Below are 22,610 nucleotides of genomic sequence, written 5' to 3'. Positions count from 1 at the left end.
ACTAACTGCACACAGGATATAAACAGTTCGTGTACGTATACATCAGCGACACTGATGTATTAACGTAACACAAATACAAGGAAAATAATAAACGTGCTGGTATGCATATATATTGGCAATGAACCAATATATGATGCAAAGACCAGCAAAGTATCTTTATAACAAGAAACACGATCGGGGCCTAAAGCGACAGCAAGACTGGCTTAAGCTGAAGCTATGAAAACCCAAGGAAACCCTGCAGGAAGCAGATCTTTATACTGAGGTCATCCAATGGGAGCAGACATGCAGATTCCCACACAGGTGAATGATAATCAGTCACAAGCTGACAGCAGGGAAAGACAGACAAGGCTATGCAGCTTGCATGGAAAGACATCAGAACTGCCTGAGCTGCAGCACTACTTCCAGCAATAGCTGCTGCTGCAGCGATCATTACAGCTTCCCACGGTTGTAACAAGCCCCCGTTGCTGTGCATGGCCCCCTTAAAGTGTTTATTGCACAAGTCTGTAATTTACCTCACTAGTTGGTAATTTGACTTTTCCATGTGGTAACAGCCTTAGTGAACTGGCATTTGGGAGGATGTTTGGTAAATTAAGGCATTTTCTGCATTACCAAATGCTGTAGCGCTTAGGCTCGAACCACATTAGCGTTAAACAGCGGACCCGAAGAGGGACGGATACTGTACAAACGGAATGGATGCAAACGGATCCAATGTTAACCACTGGAACCGTTCACATCGGTCCACTCGAACGGATCCCGTTCCGCTGGACGGACCACAACTTTGCTGCAGCACCTATTTTTCCAGACCGCTGAGTCCAGCAGACCAGAAGTGGAAGATGAAGCCCTGCATTGAGGGCAATGGGAGAACGGAACGTTTCTTCACACTAGTGAAAAGTGAAGATACGGACCGTTGTGAGGGCTAATCCACTGGGGGTGGGGGTCTGGGGGACGCTCCATTGGAGGTGGGGGTCTGCAGGGACGCAAGTGAGAGCGAGCGGGTGAGGGAGAAATTTCTTACCAGGCTTCCGTCTCTTCCCTATTGTCCCACGTGGTGTCATGTGACTACCAAACTTCCTCTTTCCGGGTTGAAGGAGGAAGTGTGGTAGTCATGTGATGCCACACGAGATGCAAGGAGGAAGACAGAAGCCTAGTGAGTTAACCCTCCCTCACCCGCCCGCTCAGGCGAACGGGTCGAAGTGAGAATGGATCCGATTGGCCGGTGATCATATCTGTTTTCACGGATCCTTTAGCTAGTGTGAACGAAGCCTTATGGATCCGGCGAAGCGGAAACCGGATGCGCATTATCGGATCTGTTTGGCTTTAAATTGCAATGCGAACCAAGCCTTATTCAATTGAGCACAAAGAGGTAATTGGGGCCCAGACAGCTACTGTAGTCCTGGAATCCTTCCATGCCACACTCTTTAGAAGGCTCAGGGCTAAGGAGAGTTTGAGGAATACTAAAACCTCTATAAATAAATAAAATTGAGAGGCATAACTGTCACGGACGATTGCGGGGACGCAGGCGCGTCCTGGAACCGCCCGTGAAGAAAAGAACGATCGCACTCGATTCCTGCATCGATTGCGCCTCAGATCAATAAAACCAAGATCTGATGTGCAGTATCCCTCTGCTTAGGAACAGCTGGGAAATCTGTCTTAGCTGAAATGACAGCCTGGGGGGAAGGTGTTAATTAGCTTGGACATATTCCCTGTGGAAGGCCCAATTTCCCTTTTGGTTCTGGGATCCAGGTGACACTTAGCTGATCTCATGGAGATGTTAATTAACCAAAGGATGCCTAGGTGCAGCCAAGCAGGCTACGAATCCACTGGAGGTCTTGACACTCTGTTCTCTGCTAAAGATCAAAGGAAAGTCAGCTGTTAGCAGCTAGAACACAACCTCAGTCTCATGGCATAATCCATAACTTCCCAGATCTGTAATATTTCTGGGGTTCCTGAGATGGCCGCTTCACCAAACATGGGGGAAGTGTAGCATGAGCCCCGGTGCTGGTTCTGAGGAAGTTTCAGAACCTTCGGAGGTAAGGACTGCCAGCTAGGCAGTTTCAAAGTGCCCTGATGATACCACAGGGGTCCCACCCCTCATGTCTGGTATCAGGGCGCTGGGTAAATCGAGACAGACCTGAAAATGTCAATAAATCTGCCCTGACCTGTACGGTTCTGTGAGATAGAGCCCATATATGGGTAGATATGATTTCTAGCCCCAGTACAAGGGGAGGGCTCATCTCATCTTTGAAGGGGGTGTATGGCTCCCCGCCCTCACTCCCTCCTACTGAAGCAGGGGCATAAGAATGGCTGAGGACCCAAACTCAGTGTCCTCCACACTGAAACATCTTGAATTCATCAGATGCCAGCTTGAGGATATGCTGGCATCCACCTGGTCTGAACTCTGAACTCTGGACTTTGAAACCAAGAACTTTATGATTCTTCCCACAATAAGGACATCTTTCCAGGAACTAAGTATTTTTCTCCCTTCTTTTATTTTTCATACTGGCTATTACTGTTTTAATAATTGTTGATTTTCATAATTGTCTGTATATATTAATTATTTATATTGCGTGAATAAACGACTTTCCCCAAGTCATTCACTGTTTCGCTACCCTGCTTATCAGCACACACAGAAATGATCCCGGGTCTCTGAAGATATGCTACTGTTTGTTTGTTGTTGGCTAGACAGAATATCGTGTGTTTAACCGTTTTATTCGCAGGATTAGTCAGTCAGTTAGTGGGCCCCACGGTCCCATAGTAACCGCGGTGGTGGCAGTTTACTCTGAACCAGTAGGTGACGTTGTAATTACCCGTGTCTCACAGGCTCCCTTCGGAGTTGTCTGCGGCTAATTCTTAACGGTTCCTGCGCATTGACTGCGACCAGAGTTCGCACGATCTGTGCGCTGGCACCGTTTAGAAGGCTAAGTGCGGTCAGCCACTGAGGGCTCCTGTGACAATAACTTACAAATGTTATTTAGTGTTCAATTCAGTGATGGCCTCATGGAAGTACCCTGGAACCACAGACGGCTATCGGGAAGGGCCAGACTATCTTGTGCGGAGATCTTACAGTGCAAAAAAACACTCCTTCACGTTACGTGGGGTCTCTTTTTTTTATTACAAGGAGTTTTCAAACCAGAGCATGGAAATATAGAACTGTACAAAAGTCTATAAAAAAAAGTCCTAAGGATTCACTCGGCGACCTGTTCTTGTTGGAGAACCTCTATCTGGCGGTACGTCCTCCAGGCCTTTAGATTTGTGGCTTTCAGTATGGCTCCCAGTTGACCTCCCGGCCCCAGTTCATAGGTGATCGGGAAGTCCTCTCCCTTCTGCCTCTCGTAGATGGAGTGCATAATCTGTTCCCACTTCACCGGAGACACCAGCTGCTTCGCCAGGAGCTGCGGGATCCCCGACTCCCTCCTGTACTTCAGTCCATCCACGTTACAGTAGACGTTCACCAAAGGCTTCCTGAACATCAAGCTCCTCAGAGCTTCCTCCAGGGGCTGCACCGCCGGCTGCATCAGAGAGGTGTGGAAGGCGCCACTCACCGGCAGCAGCTTAGTCCGTATAAAGTTAAGCTTACGCGCATTGTTCTGCAGGAACTGGATGGCCTGGAGGACAGAAGACATAAAACAGAGTTACATGAAAACCTCAAGCTGCCTCACAGGATCCACCAATGAAAGCACCACTGAAGTGAAAGGTATATGGAGGCTACCATATGTATTTCCTTTTAAAACTAATGGGAATCGACAAAAAAAAAAAAAAATTTAAAAAAAAAAAAAATCAGCCAGATACTTACCTAAGGAGAGGGAAGGCTCTGGACCCTATAGAGCCTTCCTGCTTTTTCCACAGTCTCCGCATTTAAGCGCAGGCTCCCTATTTGAATCCCCCGCTGCAGGAGGTTTTCGGAAGATTTTGGTGGCCCGAGTGCTCCATAATGCACATGCGTTATATTCCCATTTATTTTAAGCAATATCAGTTGCCTGGCTGTCCAGCTGCTCCTCTGCCTCTAATACTTTTACCACCCTTAGACCCTGAACAAGCATGCAGCAGATCAGGCGTTTCTAACATAATAGAATATAGCATAATATTATCTGATGAGATTAGCTGCATGCTTGTTTCTGGTGTTATTCAGACACTACTGCAGCCAAATAGATCAGCAGGGCTGCCAGGCAGCTGGTATTGTTTAAAAGGAAATAAATATGGCAACCTCTATATTCTTCTCACTTGTCCTTTAACCATTTAAGGACCGCTCCACGCCAATCAGCGTGGACACGGCGGCAGCCCCAGGACTGCTCAACGCCAATCGGCGTGAAGTCCTGGGGACGGGGTTTTGCAGGAGATCGCACGCTATGAGACTGTTAGACGGCAAAACCGATGGCTATTTACACTGTACAGCGCTGCGATCTATGGCAGCACTGTACTGGGGACAGACATGTCACTCTGCTGTCCCCATGAGAGACACAGGAGCAATCGGCTCTCATAGGCTGATGCCTATGACAGCCGATTGCGGTGATTGACTGGCGGGGGAGGCGCGGGGGTGTGGGATAAAAAAAACAAAACATTTGTGTCTAATCACAAGCTGTAATTTGATCTCTCCCAGTGTCACATGACTGCCATGGCACTGCCAGATAAGGTCATTTGAAAGCACAGGATGTTTCCTCTATGTCTGCTTCCATGAATCAGGAAGTAGAAACTGCAGATTTATATTAGGATTTGTATCAGCTGTACCGAATAAATGTTATTTCTTTAAAAAGCCCAAAATTACTTACGGTAATTTCTTTTCCAGAAGTCGGAAGGACAGCAACCCTGAGACATGTCTCCCTCCACATTCACTGGACAGGAACTAGATTAAACAATTTGCATAATTAGGTAGGCAGGGCACACACATGTATATATATATCGTTATGTCCTTACCCCCTCAGTTAATAAAAAAGACTCCGCACATAATGATGCTTCCAATAACTTTTAATAAGAATAGCGGTGGGTAGTAAGGGTGCTGTCCTTCCGACTTCTGGAAAAGAAATTACCGTAAGTAATTTTGGGCTTTCCCAGAACGTCTCAGGACAGCAACCCTGAGATGAAAAACAAGAAATAATATTTAGGGAGGGATTACAGCCTGCAACACTTTTCTGCCGAACGTTAAGTCGGCACTAGACAATACATCTAGCCTATAATGTCTCACAAAGGTGTTCTGACTTGACCAGGTGGCTGCCTTGCAAATTTGCTCAACTGATGCTCCTGCCCTCTCTGCCCAGGAAGTTGATACTGCTCTGGTAGAATGAGCCCTGACCGCCGAAGTCAGCTGTTTGCCTTGTTGAGCATAAGATAGAGATATAGCCTGCTTGATCCATCTGGCTATGGTTGATTTTGAGGCCTGTTTACCCCTGAACTTTCCGGCAAATAATACTAATAATGCATTGGAAGTCCTCCAGGACTTAGTGCGCTGAAGATACTCCAGAACACATCTTCTAACATCTAGGCAATGTAACTTCTGTTCCTTCTGATTGGAAGGGTTATTACAAAAGGAAGGCAGAAAAATTTCTTGAGATCTGTGGAATTTCGAAACAACCTTAGGTAGGAAGGAGGTATCTAGACGAAGTGTAATTCTGTCGTCACTTATAACACAATATGGTTCGAGAATTGACAATGCCTGCAATTCCCCCACTCTTCTGGCTGACGTTATTGCTAGAAGAAAAGCAGTTTTGATAGTTAAAAGTTTATCAGAACTATCCACTAATGGTTCAAAGGGTGGCTCACATAGCCCCTGTAGCACAGTGTTCAGATCCCAAGATGGCACTCTACTATGGATTGTAGGTCGAATCCTCCTGAGTGCTTTGAAGAATCTGATGATATCTTCTTCCTCTGCCAATTTTCTGTCAAGAAAGACTGTTAATGCTGAAACTTGTACCTTCAATGTACTACTACTTAGACCTTTCTGGAATCCATCTTGAAGAAATTCTAAAACTGAATTGGAATGACCAGTATCTCTAGAATTCGCCTCACACCAATTGTTGTATACCCTCCAGGCTTTAGAGTATATTTGGCGCGTCACCTTCTTCCTGCTTTGTAACAGTGTTTCCGATAACCTATTAGAAAATCCCTTACTTTTCAGTATTCGCCATTCAGGCTCCATGCTGAAAGATGAAGAAGGCTCAGATTGGGATGCACCGCTGGTCCCTGAGTTAACAGGTCCTCTTGATCTGGAAGGATCAGATGATCCGTAGCTAATCGTTGTAGCAGAGCAAACCACGGTCTTTTTGGCCAAAACGGGACAATCAAGATTGCTTCCGCCTGGTCTCGATAGATTTTGTTCAGTACTCTGGAAATCAAATGTAGAGGCGGAAAAATGTACATTCTGTGATGGCTCCAGCTGATCGAGAAGGCATCTACTACCCATGGTTCGTCTTGGGGACAAAGAGAGCAAAACATCCGGCATTTCGCATTGCTCTTTCTGGCGAATAAGTCCACTTGAGGAACAATCCAGTGTTCTGTCAACTGATGAAACACCCGGTCGTTGAGACTCCATTCGTCCTGGGACAGACTGCATCTGCTCAGGTAATCTGCTAGGCAATTTAGTGTCCCCTTCAGGTGAACCGCTTTTATAGACTTGAGACTGCGCTCTGCCCAATGCAGAATCCTTGATGCCTGCTGTTGCAGTGACTTGCTTCTTGTGCCTCCCTGGTGATTTATGTATGCCACCACTGTACTGTTGTCTGTACGTATCGTCACGTGGGTTTTCCATATCTGTATCTTGAATGCTAGTATGGCTTCCCAGACTGCTTGCAGCTCTCTGCTGTTCGAAGACCTGTTGCTGATCCGGCTTGACCATTGTCCCTGAGCTGTCAGAGAGTCCAGATGCGCTCCCCATCCCCAAGAGCTCGCATCCGTTGTTATGATGCACTGGGTTGGAAACTCCCAAAGATTCCCTGTTGACAGATGTTGTGGCTCCGTCCACCACAGTAGTGACTGCTTGACACTCCAAGGAATCATCACTCTCTTGTCCAGGGAGGAGAGATGCTTGTCCCACTTTGATAGGATCCAACTCTGGAGACTTCTGGAGTGGAGTTGACCCCACTGTATTGCAGGGAAAGATGAGGTTATTGTGCCCAATAAGGCCATCGCTTTCCTCAAGGATATTGTTTTCAGACTCTGAAAAGAGAAAACAGACTTTAACAACAAGGAAGATTTTTTGTCAGGTAGAAAAAGTCTCTTATTTGTAGTACATATCTCAAACCCCAAAAATTCCATCTTTTGGAGAGGCTGAAAGGACGATTTTTCCCAATTAATTAACCACCCCAATGTCTGAAGGAAGTCTATGGTGGACTGAGTCTGGGATCCCACTAACTCAACAGAAGGTCCCCAGATAAGTAAATCATCCAGGTAAGATATTACTTGAACAGACTGAAGCCTAAGCCCTGCCAAGACTTCTGCCATGATTTTTGTGAATAGCCATGGAGCCGATGATAACCCAAAGGGAAGGGCGACAAACTGAAAGTGTCTTACCTCTCCTAACACCACCGCAAATCTCAGGAACTGTTGTGATTCCAGATGAATCGGCACATGCAAATACGCATCTTTTAGATCCAATGATGTCAGATAGGAGCTGTCTTGTAGTAGGTTCAATACTGAGCGGATGTTGTCCATCCGAAACTTTCTGTATCTTACTGCGGTGTTTAGCCTTTTTAGGTTTAAGATGAACCTGTAACTCCCTTGAGGTTTCTTTATTAGAAAGACTGGGGAGTAAAACCCCAGTGTTTCTTGACATTTTGGGACTCTCCGTATAACCCTTTTTTCCAATAGTAAGCTTACTTCTGACTGGAGGGCCTGGGCCTGAACTGGAGCTCTTGGGGAAGGGGTCACCCAGAATTGAGATGGTGGTGGGGCTATAAACTCTATCTTGTACCCCTGGAGAATAATGTTCAGTAACCACTTGTTTTCGAACTTTAACTGCCACTGTTCGAAAAAATGAGCTAGTCTGCCCCCCACTGGAATTCTGGCGTCATTGTTTTGTTGGTTGACCTGTAGAGGTATATGGAGTACTGGGTTTGGAACGCTGGGACTTGTTGGGAATCCATCTTCTTCTCTGGTTCCCCTTGTTTTCCTGTTCGCTTTTCCCTGAAACACGAAAGGAACGGTTAGGGCGGAAAATCTTTCTTTTATATGGGAAATTTTTCTTTTTATCAGCGGACCTCTCAAGTGTTTCTTCTAACTTGGTTCCAAATAACAAGCCCCCTTCACATGGAATACTACACAATTTTGATTTAGATGAGGTATCTCCCTGCCATGTTTTCACCCAGATTCCTCTTCTGGCAGAATTAACTAGGGCTGTGGTTCTTGCTGTGAGTCTGACTGAATCATCAGCTGCATCTGATAGATAGTTTGTTGCATGTAAAATTTTTGGGAAAAAATTCAAAAGTTCCTCCCTAGATACCCCTGAGGCTATCTGAGACTGGACTTCTACTAACCAAATTTTTAAAGATCTTGCTACCGCTGTAGATGCAATAGAGGGTTTGAAATTTAAAGATGCTGCTTCCCATGCCCTCCGCAAAATATTGTCCATTTTCTTATCGATAGGGTCTTTTAAACTACCAAAATCTTCGAATTGAAGATCTGATCTCCTGGATACTTTAGAAAGAGATGGGTCTAGTTTGGGTGCAGTCCCCCAAAACCTTTGGTCTTCAGGGCTATAAGGATATCTTTTATTTAGTGATTTAGGCCAGAAAGCCCTCCTATCTGGATTATCCCACTCTTTCCTGATAATCCCCTTAAGACTACTATGCACTGGGATGAAAGTCACTTGGGGTTCTGACAATGTTTCATACATCTGATCTAATGGAGATAAAGTCTTTTGCTCTATAGTAATACCCATGGCTTCATGCATGGCTGCCAATAACTCCTTCATAAAGTCAGTGGAAAAAGCAAATTTCTGATTCTTTACAGTTTTTTCAGCAGATTTTTCAGTCTCTGAGGGTATCTCTTCCAGAGATGAAATATCCAATTCCCCTTCTGACATTTCTGAATCTTCAGAATCGTCATCTTTCCTTTTCCTTTTTAAAGTAGGGTCCCCTATAGGAACTGAACCTGAAGGACCTGGGATATCTGATACTGCCGGGGCTGCAGAGACTGCTGCAGGCACTGAAGGCATTTGTACATTAGATACTGCAACCTCTGGAACCTTGATAGTCTGCACAGCAGACGAAATTTCAGATCTAATCCATCCTTTTAACTCCTTTAACATAGTGGGGGTTTCTTCTCTAACCACCTTTTTAGTACAATCTTGGCATAATACTTTTGAAGAGGATGACATATAATTTCCACATATAGCACATTTTTTCCCCGATTTATGTGTTGCTTTAGAACCAGCATGTGGTGTAGTCTTGTCAGTTTTATCAGGTTTATCAGGCTTGTCAGGCTTATCAGCTTTGTCTTGTCTTGACCCAGATTTGGAATCTGATCTTTCCATTTTAGGCTGTAATAAAACAAATAAATACCAGCCATTAGCTCAGCCAAGCCTAATAACCCTCCTAAGGGATATGTAAACAATTACCACAATGTTACATACCAGAGAGGGTACGGAACTTGTCTCCACAGAGCCCTGGGAGGAAGATCCACCGGCAGCCTCCATAGTGAAACACAAAGTGAGACTAGGACATCAGCTTAATAGCTGATTTAAATAATTGCTTAATGCCCAACCCTTCTTGCATTATGCAAACGTTAATTCCTACCTGCTGTAGTAATCCCCTTAGCGTTCCTCCAGGCAATCCCCTGCAGCTGAGTGTGATGTGTCAGCAGACGCTGACTTCCATGCTGCAATGGCCGCTGGAACGCACGCCGGGTCAGGAACTTCCTGCTTCCGGCTTTCCGACTTCCGGTCACGTGAGGCGCCTGTCACGTGACCCTGGGGCGGGCAACTTCCGGATTCAGACGCCGCTTGTCCTCCGAACACAGCACAGGGGGAGAGGCCAGTGCGTGTAGCATGACCCCGCGCTGAGACAACTAGCCAGCGCCGACAAAGGGGATCACACCAGCCGCGGCTCCTGTGGACTCACATGGGTGGCCAGCCTTACCCCCTACATCTAGCATCCTGCTGGACAGGAAAACAACTGAGGGGGTAAGGACATAACGATATATATATACACATGTGTGTGCCCTGCCTACCTAATTATGCAAATTGTTTAATCTAGTTCCTGTCCAGTGAATGTGGAGGGAGACATGTCTCAGGGTTGCTGTCCTGAGACGTTCTGGGAAAAGTTATTATGCTGTTGCTTATATTTTAGAGCAGAGAGGACGTTCCGAGTTCAGGTCCGCTTTAAAAGGAAATAAATAGGGCAGCCTCCATATCACTCTCACCTCAAGTTCACTTTGAAATTCAAAGTAACAACAGACATCATCATGGGCAATAAAACAGCCAGACTGCATATAAACAGCCCCACACACAGAGCCCCTCCATGCTGCATTTCCTCACCTCCATGTGTCCGGCGATGACCCGGCCGTTTGGGAAGAGGTAACTGGCCACCTGGCACACCGGCTCCTGTATGCCCAGCTTCTGGCAGTGCTCCTTGGCCTCTGCGCAGGCTGCGGTGTATCTGGACTTGGCGTTCCCCACCACAGACAGCATACCGCTGGGCACGGCTTCCGAGGCTCTCTGCATGGCCTCCGCTCTCATTTTCACCGCATACAGAGCTGCAAGACAAGAGAATGGGGATGATTAATGATATGCAAATATTTCAGAGTTTATGCAAATTAATGTCATATACACAAATAGATGCAGCTTGAAGATGGACCAATCAATTTAAACCTGGGCGGGACTTGACTCGTCCATTTGCAAGCTGCATATATTGGCATACAAATTTACATAAATCTGCATAAACTGAAATACGTGCATTTCATTGATCACCGCTACAAGAGAATCGCCACATAACTCCCATCCATTATTCCTCTGAGCCCTCACATTCCTTCCTATCTAAACCGCAATGTCCTAATCCGGGTAAATCAGCCATTGCTCTTGACTTGATTTGGGGCGCAGTTCACACAGAATCCCCCTTTACACCAGAACATAAAGAGGAACTCCAGTGAAAATAATGTAATAAAAAAAGTGCTTCATTTTTACAATAATTATGTATAAATGATTTAGTCAGTGTTTGCCCATTGTAAAATCTTTCCACTCCCCGATTTACATTCTGACATTTATTACATGGTGACATTTTTACTGCTGGCAGGTGATGCAGCTGCTGCGTGCTGTTTTGGCAGTTGGAAACAGCTATAAACAGCTATTTCCCACAATGCAGCAAGGTTCACAGACAGGAAACTGCCAGGAGTACCATGGTCTTCAGAGTTTCTTGTGGGAGGGGTTTCACCACAATATCAGTCATACAGCGCCCCCTGATGGTCTGTTTGTGAAAAGGAATAGATTTCTCATGTAAAAGGGGGTATCAGCTACTGATTGGGATAAAGTTCAATTCTTGGTCGGAGTTTCTCTTTAAACCACACTTAAAAGGTACAGTGGCTAGATGGTGTAATGGTTAAGGGCTCTTCCTGTTCCAGAGTTCAAGTCTCGGCTCTTCCTGTTCAGTAAGCTGCATCTATTCAGTGAGGAGACCTTGGGCAAGCCTATAACACTGCTAATGCCTATAGAGCACCCCCTAGTGGCTGCAGCTCTGGGGCTTTGAGTCCGCCAGGAGAAAAACACAATATAAATGTTATTTGTCTTGTCTAAATAAAATAAATAACAGCCAGTTGCTCAAAGAGATCTGGGAAAAGATCAGGAATATGAAGCCACTTCCTGGTCTACTTACTTCCCTTAGGGTTTTCCTCACCTGAAATAATATGTGATCCTTTTGGGTCTAGGATGTGGACAAGCGTCTCCAGACATTGTGGCTCCTCCTGCTATTGGCCAAAGCGGGAAAATCCTTGGACAACACCATAATTGTTGACCCCTATAAGTCCCTTTACCAACTCCCTGTCCCCCTCAGAATTACATTTATACTGCTCTGTCTGGCATCCACATCCACCCAACATACCTCCCCTTCATACATCTCCGATATCATCCAAAGATACTCCCCAACCCACTCTCTCCACTCCTCCAACACTATGGATGTCAACCCCTTTCATCACCTGCTAACTAGCAAGGCTCCAGAACTTCTACAGAGCAGCACCTACTCTATGCATTTCCCTCCTTCCACACATCAACCTTCAACTATTCAAGCAGGCCTTAAAGGGAACTTAAACTGAGAAGGATATGAATTTTCCCTTTTAAAATAATACCAGTTGCCTGACTCTCCTGCTGATTCTGTGTGTCTAATCCTTTCAGCCACAGCCCCTCAACAAGCATGCAGATCAGGTGCTCTGACTGAAGTCAGACTGGATTAGCTGCATGCTTGTTTCAGGTGTGTGATTCAGCCACTACTGTAGTCAGAGATCAGTAGGACTGCCAGGCAACTGGTATTGTTTAAAGAGGAACTGTCGCGAAAATCTTAAAATTTAAAACACATACAAAATAAGAAGTATATTTCTTCCTGAGTAAAATGAGCCATAAATTACTTCTCTCTTATGTTGCTGTCACTTACAGTAATTACTAGAAATCTGACATTACCGACAGGTTTTGGGCTAGTCCATCTCTCCATAGGGGATTCTCAACATGGCCTTTATTCTTTATAAAGACATTCCCTGAAAAAGATTTATACAAAGATGCTGGCCAGCCTCCCTGCTCACCGTACACTTTGACAGTAGGACCCTCTATAAGGAGATGGGCTAGTCCAAAACCTGTCGGTTCTGTTGGATGTATACTACCCACTGTAAGTGACAGCAACATAGGAGAAAAGGTATTTATGGCTCATTTTACTCTGGAAGAAACGGACTTCTTAATTGTATATGTTAACATATATTTAAAATTTGAAGATTTTTGCGACAGAGGGCCTTTAAAAGGAAGCATCCATATCCCTCTCAGTTTAAGTTCCCTTTAAAGACCCATCTGTTCACTATTGCTTACTAGAGTTGGGCCGAACGGTTCGCCTGCGAACGGTTCCATGCGAACTTCAGTGGTTCGCGTCCCGCAGGCGAACTTTTGCGGAAGTTCGGTTCGACCCATAATGCACCATGAGGGTCAACTTTAACCCTCTACATCACAGTCAGCAGGCCCAGTGTAGCCAATTAGGCTACACTAGCCCCTGGAGCCCCACCCCCCTTATATAAGGCAGGCAGCGGCGGCCATTACGCTCACTCGTGTGCCTGCGTTAGTGAGAGTAGGGCGAGCTGCTGCAGACTGTCTCTCAGGGAAAGATTAGTTAGGCTTAGCTTGTTCCTGGCTGCATACCTGTTCTGTTCAGTGAGCCCACCATACCTGTTCTGTTCAGTGAGCCCACTGGATACCTGCATACCTGTTCAGTGAACCCGCCACTGCATACCTGTTCAGTGAACCCGCCACTGCATACCTGTTCAGTGAACCCGCCACTGCATACCTGTTCAGTGAACCCGCCACTGCATACCTGTTCAGTGAACCCGCCACTGCATACCTGTTCAGTGAACCCGCCACTGCATACCTGTTCAGTGAACCCGCCACTGCATACCTGTTCAGTGAACCCGCCACTGCATACCTGTTCAGTAAACCCGCCACTGCATACCTGTTCAGTAAACCCGCCACTGCATACCTGTTCAGTAAACCCTCCACTGCATACCTGTTCAGTGAACCCGCCACTGCATACCTGTTCAGTGAACCCGCCACTGCATACCTGTTCAGTGAACCCGCCACTGCATACCTGTTCAGTGAACCCGCCACTGCATACCTGTTCAGTGAACCCGCCACTGCATACCTGTTCAGTGAACCCGCCACTGCATACCTGTTCAGTGAACCCGCCACTGCATACCTGTTCAGTGAACCCGCCACTGCATACCTGTTCAGTGAACCCGCCACTGCATACCTGTTCAGTGAACCCGCCACTGCATACCTGTTCAGTGAACCCGCCACTGCATACCTGTTCAGTGAACCCACCACTGCATACCTGTTCAGTGAACCCACCACTGCATACCTGTTCAGTGAACCCACCACTGCATACCTGTTCAGTGAACCCACCACTGCATACCTGTTCAGTGAACCCACCACTGCATACCTGTTCAGTGAACCCACCACTGCATACCTGTTCAGTGAACCCACCACTGCATACCTGTTCAGTGAACCCACCACTGCATACCTGTTCAGTGAACCCACCACTGCATACCTGTTCAGTGAACCCACCACTGCATACCTGTTCAGTGAACCCACCACTGCATACCTGTTCAGTGAACCCACCACTGCATACCTGTTCAGTGAACCCACCACTGCATACCTGTTCAGTGAACCCACCACTGCATACCTGTTCAGTGAACCCGCCACTGCATACCTGTACTGTTCAGTGAACCCGCCACTGCATACCTGTTGTGTTCAGTGAACCCGCCACTGTATACCTGTTCAGTGAACCTGCCACTGCATACCTGTTCAGTGAACCCTCCACTGTATTCCTGTTCAGTGAACCCGCCACTGCATACGTGTTCAGTGAACCCGCCACTGCATACCTGTTGTGTTCAGTGAACCCGCCACTGTATACCTGTTCAGTGAACCTGCCACTGCATACCTGTTCTGTGAACCCGCCACTGTATACCTGTTCTGTTCAGTGAACCCGCCACTGTATACCTGTTCTGTTCAGTGAAACCGCCACTGTATACCTGTTCAGTGAACCTGCCACTGCATACCTGTTCTGTGAACCCGCCACTGCATACCTGTTGTGTTCAGTAAACCCGCCACTGTATACCTGTTCAGTGAACCTGCCACTGCATACCTGTTCTGTGAACCCGCCACTGTATACCTGTTCTGAATGAGGCATGGATCCCGGAGGGCTGCTGCCCGCCCCAAGACTAAGTCAGTCCCCGCACACACAGCATCTCTGCCTGCACGCCGTGTGACTGGCTGCCTGGCCTGCCCCAAGAAGACTAAGTCGCTCCCAGTCCCCCACACAGCATGTCTGCCTGCAGGCCGCTTGACTACCTTCTCCGCCACCACCAACAGGGTCCGGGTCTCCAGGAGGATTGCTGAATTTTTTAGGCCGCTACTAGCAGCGGCCGCTGTAATAATTTTTCTAGTGCGTGTACATGACTGCCTAATTTTTCTGGCTGCACTGCGGGCAGCTGCAACAACAAAAGAAAAGGCATGTACATGCGCCCATTCCCCTTCGTGATCATTACCTTGCTGTGGTGAAGGGGCTTGCATATCACAATGAAGCAATGACCGGCGCCTAGATGAGTGTCTCGGGGGGCACACCCACGATAATAAGGTCGTTGCCTCATCGTGGTCAGACCAATATTGATCAGCTGGACAGTCACTGTTCTGTCATTCAGCTACATCAGCCAGGCGACCATATGGGCTGTAAAGCCACCAAAACCTGCACTCTCGCCATGGTGCGCACCAGTCCAGCACGGCCGTCACTACACAAACAGCTGTTTACGGTGCGTTACACGGTGAGTTTGGTGTGTCAGTGTGAAGCAGTACCTTAATTACACTACCTGATTGATGTATAAACATGCAAGATGTTTTAAAGCACTTTAGGCCTGTCATTTAGCATTCAATGTGATTTCTGCCCTTAAAACGCTGCTTTGCGTCAAATCCAGATTTTTCCCGGGGACTTTTGGCATGTATCCCACTCCTCCACCTGGGGGTCCAGGTGTTAGACCCCTTGAAACATCTTTTCCATCACTTTTGTGGCCAGCATAATTTTTTTTTTCAAAGTTCGCATCCCCATTGAAGTCTATTGCGGTTCGCGAACTTTTACGCGAACCGAACCTTACGCGGAAGTTCGCGAACCCGGTTCGCGAACCTAAAATCGGAGGTTCGGCCCCACTCTATTGCTTACCCACCATCTCCATAGCGCCATCCTCCATTGAACTTCCACCCCACCCTCCCCTTATATGTCCCTCTCTCCTACCGCTTAGATTGTAAGCCTATTTGGCAAGGCCCTCCTCCCAGTGTGTTCTTCTCCCCCACCATATGGACTTAGTGACTCGTCTGCTATATTTATGCCTACATTGCAATGTGTGCTCCACTGTTTATTGTTACACCACTATTTTGTGTACTGTTGTTTAATGCTGTAATATCCCTGTGTAACATTGTTTAATGTTGTTAGAGCGAACCTTAACTGAACGGGGGGGGGGTAAAGAGTTTTACTTACCTGGGGCTAGTACCAGCCCCCTGCAGCAGTCCTGTGCCCTCGGCGCCGCTCTGGAATCCTCCGGTCCCCCGCTGTCACTTAGTTTCGTTTTTGACGACTCACCAGTCGGCCGGCCGCCATGCGTATTATTGGACACATTCCCTATTGCAATTAGCGATGTTGCGGACCGCAACGTGTACAAAGATATGCATTGGCACATATCTACGCGTGCGGAATGCGACAACGCGTATTTTTGTACGCGTTGCGGTCCGCCACAGCGCTAATTGCAGTAGGAAATGCGTCCAATAATACGCATGGCGGCCGGCCGACTGGTGAGTTGTCAAAAACGAAACAAAGTGACAGCGGGGGACCGGAGGATTCCAGAGCAGCTCCGAGGGCACAGGACTGCTGCAGGGGGCTGGTAATAGCCCCAGGTAAGTGAAACTCTTTACCCCCCTGTTCAGTTAAGGTTCCCTTTAAGTCTCTCTTCTGTACAGTGCTGTATAATAGGTTAGTGCTTTACAAATAAAGTATATTAATAATAATATTAGTTGTGACCACACTGTGGCTCTTTATGTGTCCTTTCCTGCCGCTTCATAGAACCATGTCACTGGAATGGTCACCTCACTAGTAGCACTAGGTGGAGCTTGGCAGTGATACGCACACTCGAGAGGGATACAATTCCTGGAGACCTGGGTGTCAGCCGAGGAGGAGACAGGCACCAAAGAACAGCTGCACCAGAACTTAAGTGTGCCCTCCCCTGTCTAGCAGGCTAGCAGGGTATGCAGAGTGAGCAGCAGGGAGCTTTTATCGTTTCCTGTCCGGACGGCTGCATCAGCTTCTTCTTCCTCCACCCTGATGTCGATGTTACCCCGACATGTCTTCTCGGTTCCGATCACATGATACGACATGTGATCGAGATTCAAGGGAGGGTGTCAGCCTTACAGCGCCACCCGTCTCCTCCATCACCCCTTATTCCACCACCGGGTGGCGCAGTAACACTGACACGGTCTCCTTGATCCCGATCACGTCAGGTCATGTGATCAGGGCCCAGAAGATCTGCCAGAAGTTCAGAGCCACCGGTGGAGGAAGAGAAGAAACCGTCTGGAACAGGTAAATATAACTTCTTACTGCCACATGCTCAGCTGCACTAGGCAAAAAAAAATTGGGGCTATAACTAATAATCTTTTGTCTGAAATGCCACTTTGAATGTCAGTTTATTTTAATCACAGACGTTAGCAGAAAGTATTGTACACATTATGAAATGGATTGTACTGAATAATAATTCAAAGATCTATGATCACAGATATCAGGTACTTTTTCACAAGTGATCAGTTCTATTAAAGAAAGCTCACATTTTACCAGTCGCAAAGTGCTGCAGTACCACAAGATACCACAGGGTGGCACTGCTGTGCACCTCTGAGAATTGGAAGTTCAGCCAAAGGATACATGGCTTCATTTTCTGTTCTGATCTGTAGAAGGCACTCTGACACTTCCAAAAGAGATTTCTTCAGTTCATATTACAGTGGGACAGAGCAGAGGGAACAGGAGATGGTGCAGTACATGACAGAGCAGCGTGGAGTGGGCAGAGGGAGCAGGAGATGGTGCAGCACATGACAGAGCAGGGTGGAGTGGGCAGAGAGAGCAGGAGATGGTGCAGTACATGACAGAGCAGCGTGGAGTGGGCAGAGGGAGCAGGAGATGGAGCAGCACATGACAGAGCAGGGTGGAGTGGGCAGAGGGAGCAGGAGATGGTGCAGTACATGACAGAGCAGCGTGCAGTGGGCAGAGGGAGCAGGAGATGGTGCAGCACATGACAGAGCAGGGTGGAGTGGGCAGAGAGAGCAGGAGATGGCCCAGCACATGACAGAGCAGCGTGGAGTGGGCAGAGGGAGCAGGAGATGGAGCAGCACATGACAGAGCAGGGTGGAGTGGGCAGAGGGAGCAGGAGATTGTGCAGCACATGACAGAGCAGGGTGGAGTGGGCAGAGGGAGCAGGAGATGGTGCAGTACATGACAGAGCAGCGTGGAGTGGGCAGAGGGAGCAGGAGATGGTGTAGCACATAACAGAGCAGCGTGGAGAGGGCAGAGGGAGCAGGAGATGGTGCAGCACATGACAGAGCAGCGTGGAGTGGGCAGAGGGAGCAGGAGATGGTGCAGCACATGACAGAGCAGCGTGGAGTGGGCAGAGGGAGCAGGAGATGGTGTAGCACATAACAGAGCAGCGTGGAGAGGGCAGAGGGAGCAGGAGATGGTGCATCACATGACAGAGCAGCGTGGAGTGGGCAGAGGGAGCAGAAGATGGTACAGCACATGACAGAGCAGTGTGGAGTGGGTACATGACGGTGCAGCACATGACAGAGCAGGGTGGAGGGGAGGTGGCGTAGCACACGATAGAGCAGCGTGGCGTGGGCAGTGTGGAGCGGGCAGAGGGAGCAGGAGATGGCACAGCACACGACAGCAGCGTGACGTAGACAGTGTGGAGCAGGGGAATGATGCCCTTAGCAAAAGCAATCCGCCAGGCAGATGTCTAACTCATGTTTGGATGCATTCCTACCTTCTGTAAATTCCAGGCATCCGGACGCCACGAGAGCCGCAAATTCTCCGACGCTGTATCCGGCCACCGCCACACAGCTCTCCAGAGCCTGCAGGAAGAGGAGAACACAGTGTTATCAATTTCAACACGCTAACAGGGATTAAACATTTCTCAGATCGGTCAGCAACGGAATTCACTTTCAATCAATGCAATGTCAGATCACTTTCATTGGATCCCTCCTCATTCAGATGTGAACATTGCTCCATCTGTAGCCTTGCTGCATCAGCTGACATTTACTATAGAGATCATGTGACTTCTGCAGACTGCTGCTACAAAGACTGGCCCCTCTGGGTATCCCCCGCATCCCTGCAGAGGTCTGAGACGCACATCTCTCCTCTGATTGGGTAAAGTTCTAAGGAATCCTACGGAGAGAAATTCCTTTAAAAGGAATGCTCCAGCTGATCCTGCGCCTCTGAACACTGCAAGATCACTTTATGATCATTCATGGGGCAAAAAAAAAAATATCTGGTTGTCAGAAAAATTTCTCAAAAAGTCGCATTGCGGGTACGAGCTTTAAGACTTTCTGCTCACTGACTACCCAGCACCAGTATGCCAATCAGGAGTTCTTAAAGCAAAAAAAGTCTAAATAAATAAACACACGTCCTACTTCCCTCCCACCTAGGCTTCTTATCAGTCTTTTTCGTCTCTCCCCTCAGGACGCAGTGGGCCATGTCAGGACGCAGTGGGCCATGTCAGGACGCAGTGGGCCATGTCAGGACGCAGTGGGCCATGTCAGGACGCAGTGCGTGATGTTAGGATGTAGTGGGCGATGTCAGTACTGCAGTAAACGATGACAGGATGCAGTAGGTGGTCAGGATGTGGTGGGCAATGTCATGTCAGGACGCAGTGAGTGATGTCAGGATGCAGTGAGTGATGTCAGGATGCAGTGAGTGATGTCAGGATGCAGTGAGTGATGTCAGGATGCAGTGAGTGATATCCATTCGCGGCAGGAGAAGTCAGGGCACAGTAAGTGATGTCAGTATGCAGTGGGTGAAGTCAGGATGCAGTAGGTGATATCAGTATGCAGTGGGTGATGTCAGGACGCGGTGGGTGATGTCAGGACGCGGTGAGTGATGTCTGTACTCGGCAGGAGATGCCAGGGCACAGTAAGTGATGTCAGTATGCAGTGTGTGATGTCAGGATGCAGTGAGTGATGTCTGTACTCGGCAGGAGATGCCAGGGCACAGTAAGTGATGTCAGTATGCAGTGTGTGATGTCAGGATGCAGTGAGTGATGTCTGTACTTGGCAGGAGATGCCAGGGCACAGTAAGTGATGTCAGTATGTGGTAGGTAATGTCAGGATGTGGTAGGTGATATCAGTATGCAGTGGGTGATGTCTGTACATGGCAGGTGATGTCAGGATGCAGTGTGTGATGTCAGGACGCGGTAGGTGATGTCAGAATGCAGTGAGCGATGTCTGTACGCGGCAGAAGTCAGGGCACAGTAAGTGATGTCAGTATGCAGTGGGTGAAGTCAGTATGCAGTGGGTGAAGTCAGTATGCAGCGGGTGAAGTCAGTATGCAGCGGGTGAAGTCAGTATGCAGCGGGTGAAGTCAGTATGCAGCGGGTGAAGTCAGTATGCAGCGGGTGAAGTCAGTATGCAGCGGGTGAAGTCAGTATGCAGCGGGTGAAGTCAGTATGCAGCGGGTGAAGTCAGTATGCAGCGGGTGAAGTCAGTATGCAGCGGGTGAAGTCAGTATGCAGCGGGTGAAGTCAGGATGCAGCGGGTGAAGTCAGGATGCAGCGGGTGAAGTCAGGATGCAGCGGGTGAAGTCAGTATGCAGTGGGTGAAGTCAGGATGCAGTGAGCGATGTCTGTACGCGGCGGGAGATGTCTGTACGCGGCGGGAGATGTCTGTACGCGGCGGGAGATGTCTGTACGCGGCGGGAGATGTCTGTACGCGGCGGGAGATGTCTGTACGCGGCGGGAGATGTCTGTACGCGGCGGGAGATGTCTGTACGCGGCGGGAGATGTCTGTACGCGGCGGGAGATGTCTGTACGCGGCGGGAGATGTCTGTACGCGGCGGGAGATGTCAGGGCACAGTAAGTGATGTCAGTATTCAGTAGGTGAACTTACTTCTGGCCTCTCCTGGTTCAGCTTCTCTGTAGCGGCCACACTGGTGACAAACATGGCGGGCTGGCAGTGGACAGTCTTGTTCAACATTTCTGGGGGTCCCCGGAGGCAGAGGTCCAGCAGATCATATCCCAGCACCTTGTGTGCCACCTGGAACATCTCCCTGACGTTGGGGTAATGGAGGAGCCCCCCAGCCATACCTGGTATCTGGCTGCCCTGTCCAGGGAAGAGGAGGATGGAGCAGCTCTGAGGAGATCGCCTGGGCTCTGGGGGTCTCTCCTCTTCCTCTCTCTCTACATAAGCCTCGTCCAGCAGAGCTGAGATGTCCCTTCTGTCCTTGCCTGACCCTGAGGCCCATCTCTGCCCATTATACACAATCCTCCAGGGCCTGAGAGCCCTGAGCACAGCTGAGACCCCCATGCCTGACCTCTGCCTACAGAGCAGCCATCAAAGCCAGGTACACCTTCCTGCCACTCAATCACGTGGAGCTCTGCACTCACAGTCGGCCACTTCCGGGTGTACTGTGCGCTCAGAAAGCCTGCCTCCCAGAAACAGCACGAGACCTAAAGGTTCCGGGGATTCAAAGATCCCGTCTGAAATTACTCTTCCCCAGTGTGAATCTCTCAGGAGTCATAATAATACTTTACATAATAACTGCAAGACAAGGCATTCTATCATCATATTATTATTACCAGCAATATTACATTTTTAGGAGACTTTAATCAATAGTAATAATATGAATATTGCCACATACTAATTTTACTTGCGTCATGAAATAAACATCATCTAACAATATACAAAATATTAAATCATTATAATAATAGTTGTGCCCATAGGCAAAATGATTTTTTTCTGTTTCGCTCATTATGATTATTACTATTACATTTTGTTTTTTGTTTTCAAAACATTTTATTAAAAGGTTTAACAGATTACAGAGTATGCAGTAGTCAGTAGGGAATCACAAAACCTTCAATTTTTTAATCCAGTAAGAACTTGAATCATAAACTGAAAAGAAAACAGTATTTCCTGTTCACCTATCTTGGATTTATGGTGAACAGAGCGTAAAACAGCAAATTAGGATTTAATTTAGCATAGAAAAGAAAAAAGAAGAGAGAGAGAGAGAGAGAGAGAGAGAAAAAAAGAACATATTGACCACGGAACAGTGCTTTTCGGCGCTGCTAGATTTGGGCGCGCCTCCATAGACTATAATAGGAATCAGTCTATAGAGGCGCTCAGTGAGGAAGGTCGGCTCCGTCAGAAGATGGAGCCGAGGTTGCTTAAAAAACACAATAATTCGGCCTCCAGCTGGAAGCTGGAAGCCGAATTTCTTCATTCCCCCACTATCCATGGCGGCCTGGAGGGGGAATAGTAATTAACACGGCCCGGACTTGTGCAGCAGCAGGATCAGCCATATACCGGCTGTATCCTGCGCCCAAGTCTACCGGCGCCGATTTCAAATGTATTCCCTTCATAAGGACAAACAACCAGAATCTAAGCATGAAAGCTAGAAAAGTTATAAATGATTCACATTTGTTCTACATTTCGTTTTTGAAATATTTAGATATGTAGCATAATTAAGTTGCTCCTCCCTTTTATTACTATTTATTGTATTTATTTGAATTCAGCAGCGTTTTAAATCGCTGGCAATCGCAAGCCTTTTGAAAAGCTGTACTGCAATGTAAAGTGAATGGCAGTGTTTGCCAGCAAATAGCGATTTGCTGAAATCACATATGCAGCATTTTTTAGCGTTTACCTTTCAATGTTATGCAAT

At 47.7% G+C, this 22,610-nt stretch overlaps 2 protein-coding genes across 2 annotated transcripts; both read right to left on the bottom strand.

The window, feature by feature from the left end:
- Positions 1–3,099: 3,099 nt before the first annotated feature.
- MCAT (malonyl-CoA-acyl carrier protein transacylase) lies at positions 3,100–21,359 on the bottom strand. Its single transcript, XM_068273070.1, has 4 exons — positions 20,843–21,359; positions 18,727–18,814; positions 10,463–10,680; positions 3,100–3,605 (listed from the first exon to the last, which is right to left on the bottom strand). Exons 1-4 carry the CDS (start codon positions 21,257–21,259, stop codon positions 3,186–3,188), a joined length of 1,143 nt encoding a protein of 380 aa, XP_068129171.1. The 5' UTR covers positions 21,260–21,359; the 3' UTR covers positions 3,100–3,185.
- Positions 7,500–9,619, bottom strand: LOC137564375 (lamina-associated polypeptide 2, isoforms alpha/zeta-like). Its single transcript, XM_068278163.1, has 2 exons — positions 9,560–9,619; positions 7,500–9,466 (listed from the first exon to the last, which is right to left on the bottom strand). The coding sequence occupies exon 2, from the start codon at positions 9,458–9,460 to the stop codon at positions 7,997–7,999; it is 1,464 nt and encodes a 487-aa protein (XP_068134264.1). The 5' UTR covers positions 9,461–9,466; positions 9,560–9,619; the 3' UTR covers positions 7,500–7,996.
- Positions 21,360–22,610: the final 1,251 nt, after the last annotated feature.

The sequence above is a fragment of the Hyperolius riggenbachi genome, chromosome 3, assembly GCF_040937935.1.
Source record: "Hyperolius riggenbachi isolate aHypRig1 chromosome 3, aHypRig1.pri, whole genome shotgun sequence".
Taxonomy (NCBI): domain Eukaryota; kingdom Metazoa; phylum Chordata; class Amphibia; order Anura; family Hyperoliidae; genus Hyperolius; species Hyperolius riggenbachi.
This window is presented reverse-complemented; position numbering and strand designations above follow the sequence as displayed.

Coding starts and splice junctions, on each gene's coding strand:
- MCAT (XM_068273070.1), bottom strand. CDS start 21,259: ATGGGGGTCTCAGCTGTGCTCAGGGCTCTCAGGCCCTGGAGGATTGTG. Junction 18,815..20,842: donor TGAACCAGGAGAGGCCAGAA/GTAAGTTCACCT, acceptor CTCTTCCTGCAG/GCTCTGGAGAGCTGTGTGGC. Junction 3,606..10,462: donor TCATCGCCGGACACATGGAG/GTGAGGAAATGC, acceptor TCTGTCCTCCAG/GCCATCCAGTTCCTGCAGAA.
- LOC137564375 (XM_068278163.1), bottom strand. CDS start 9,460: ATGGAAAGATCAGATTCCAAATCTGGGTCAAGACAAGACAAAGCTGAT.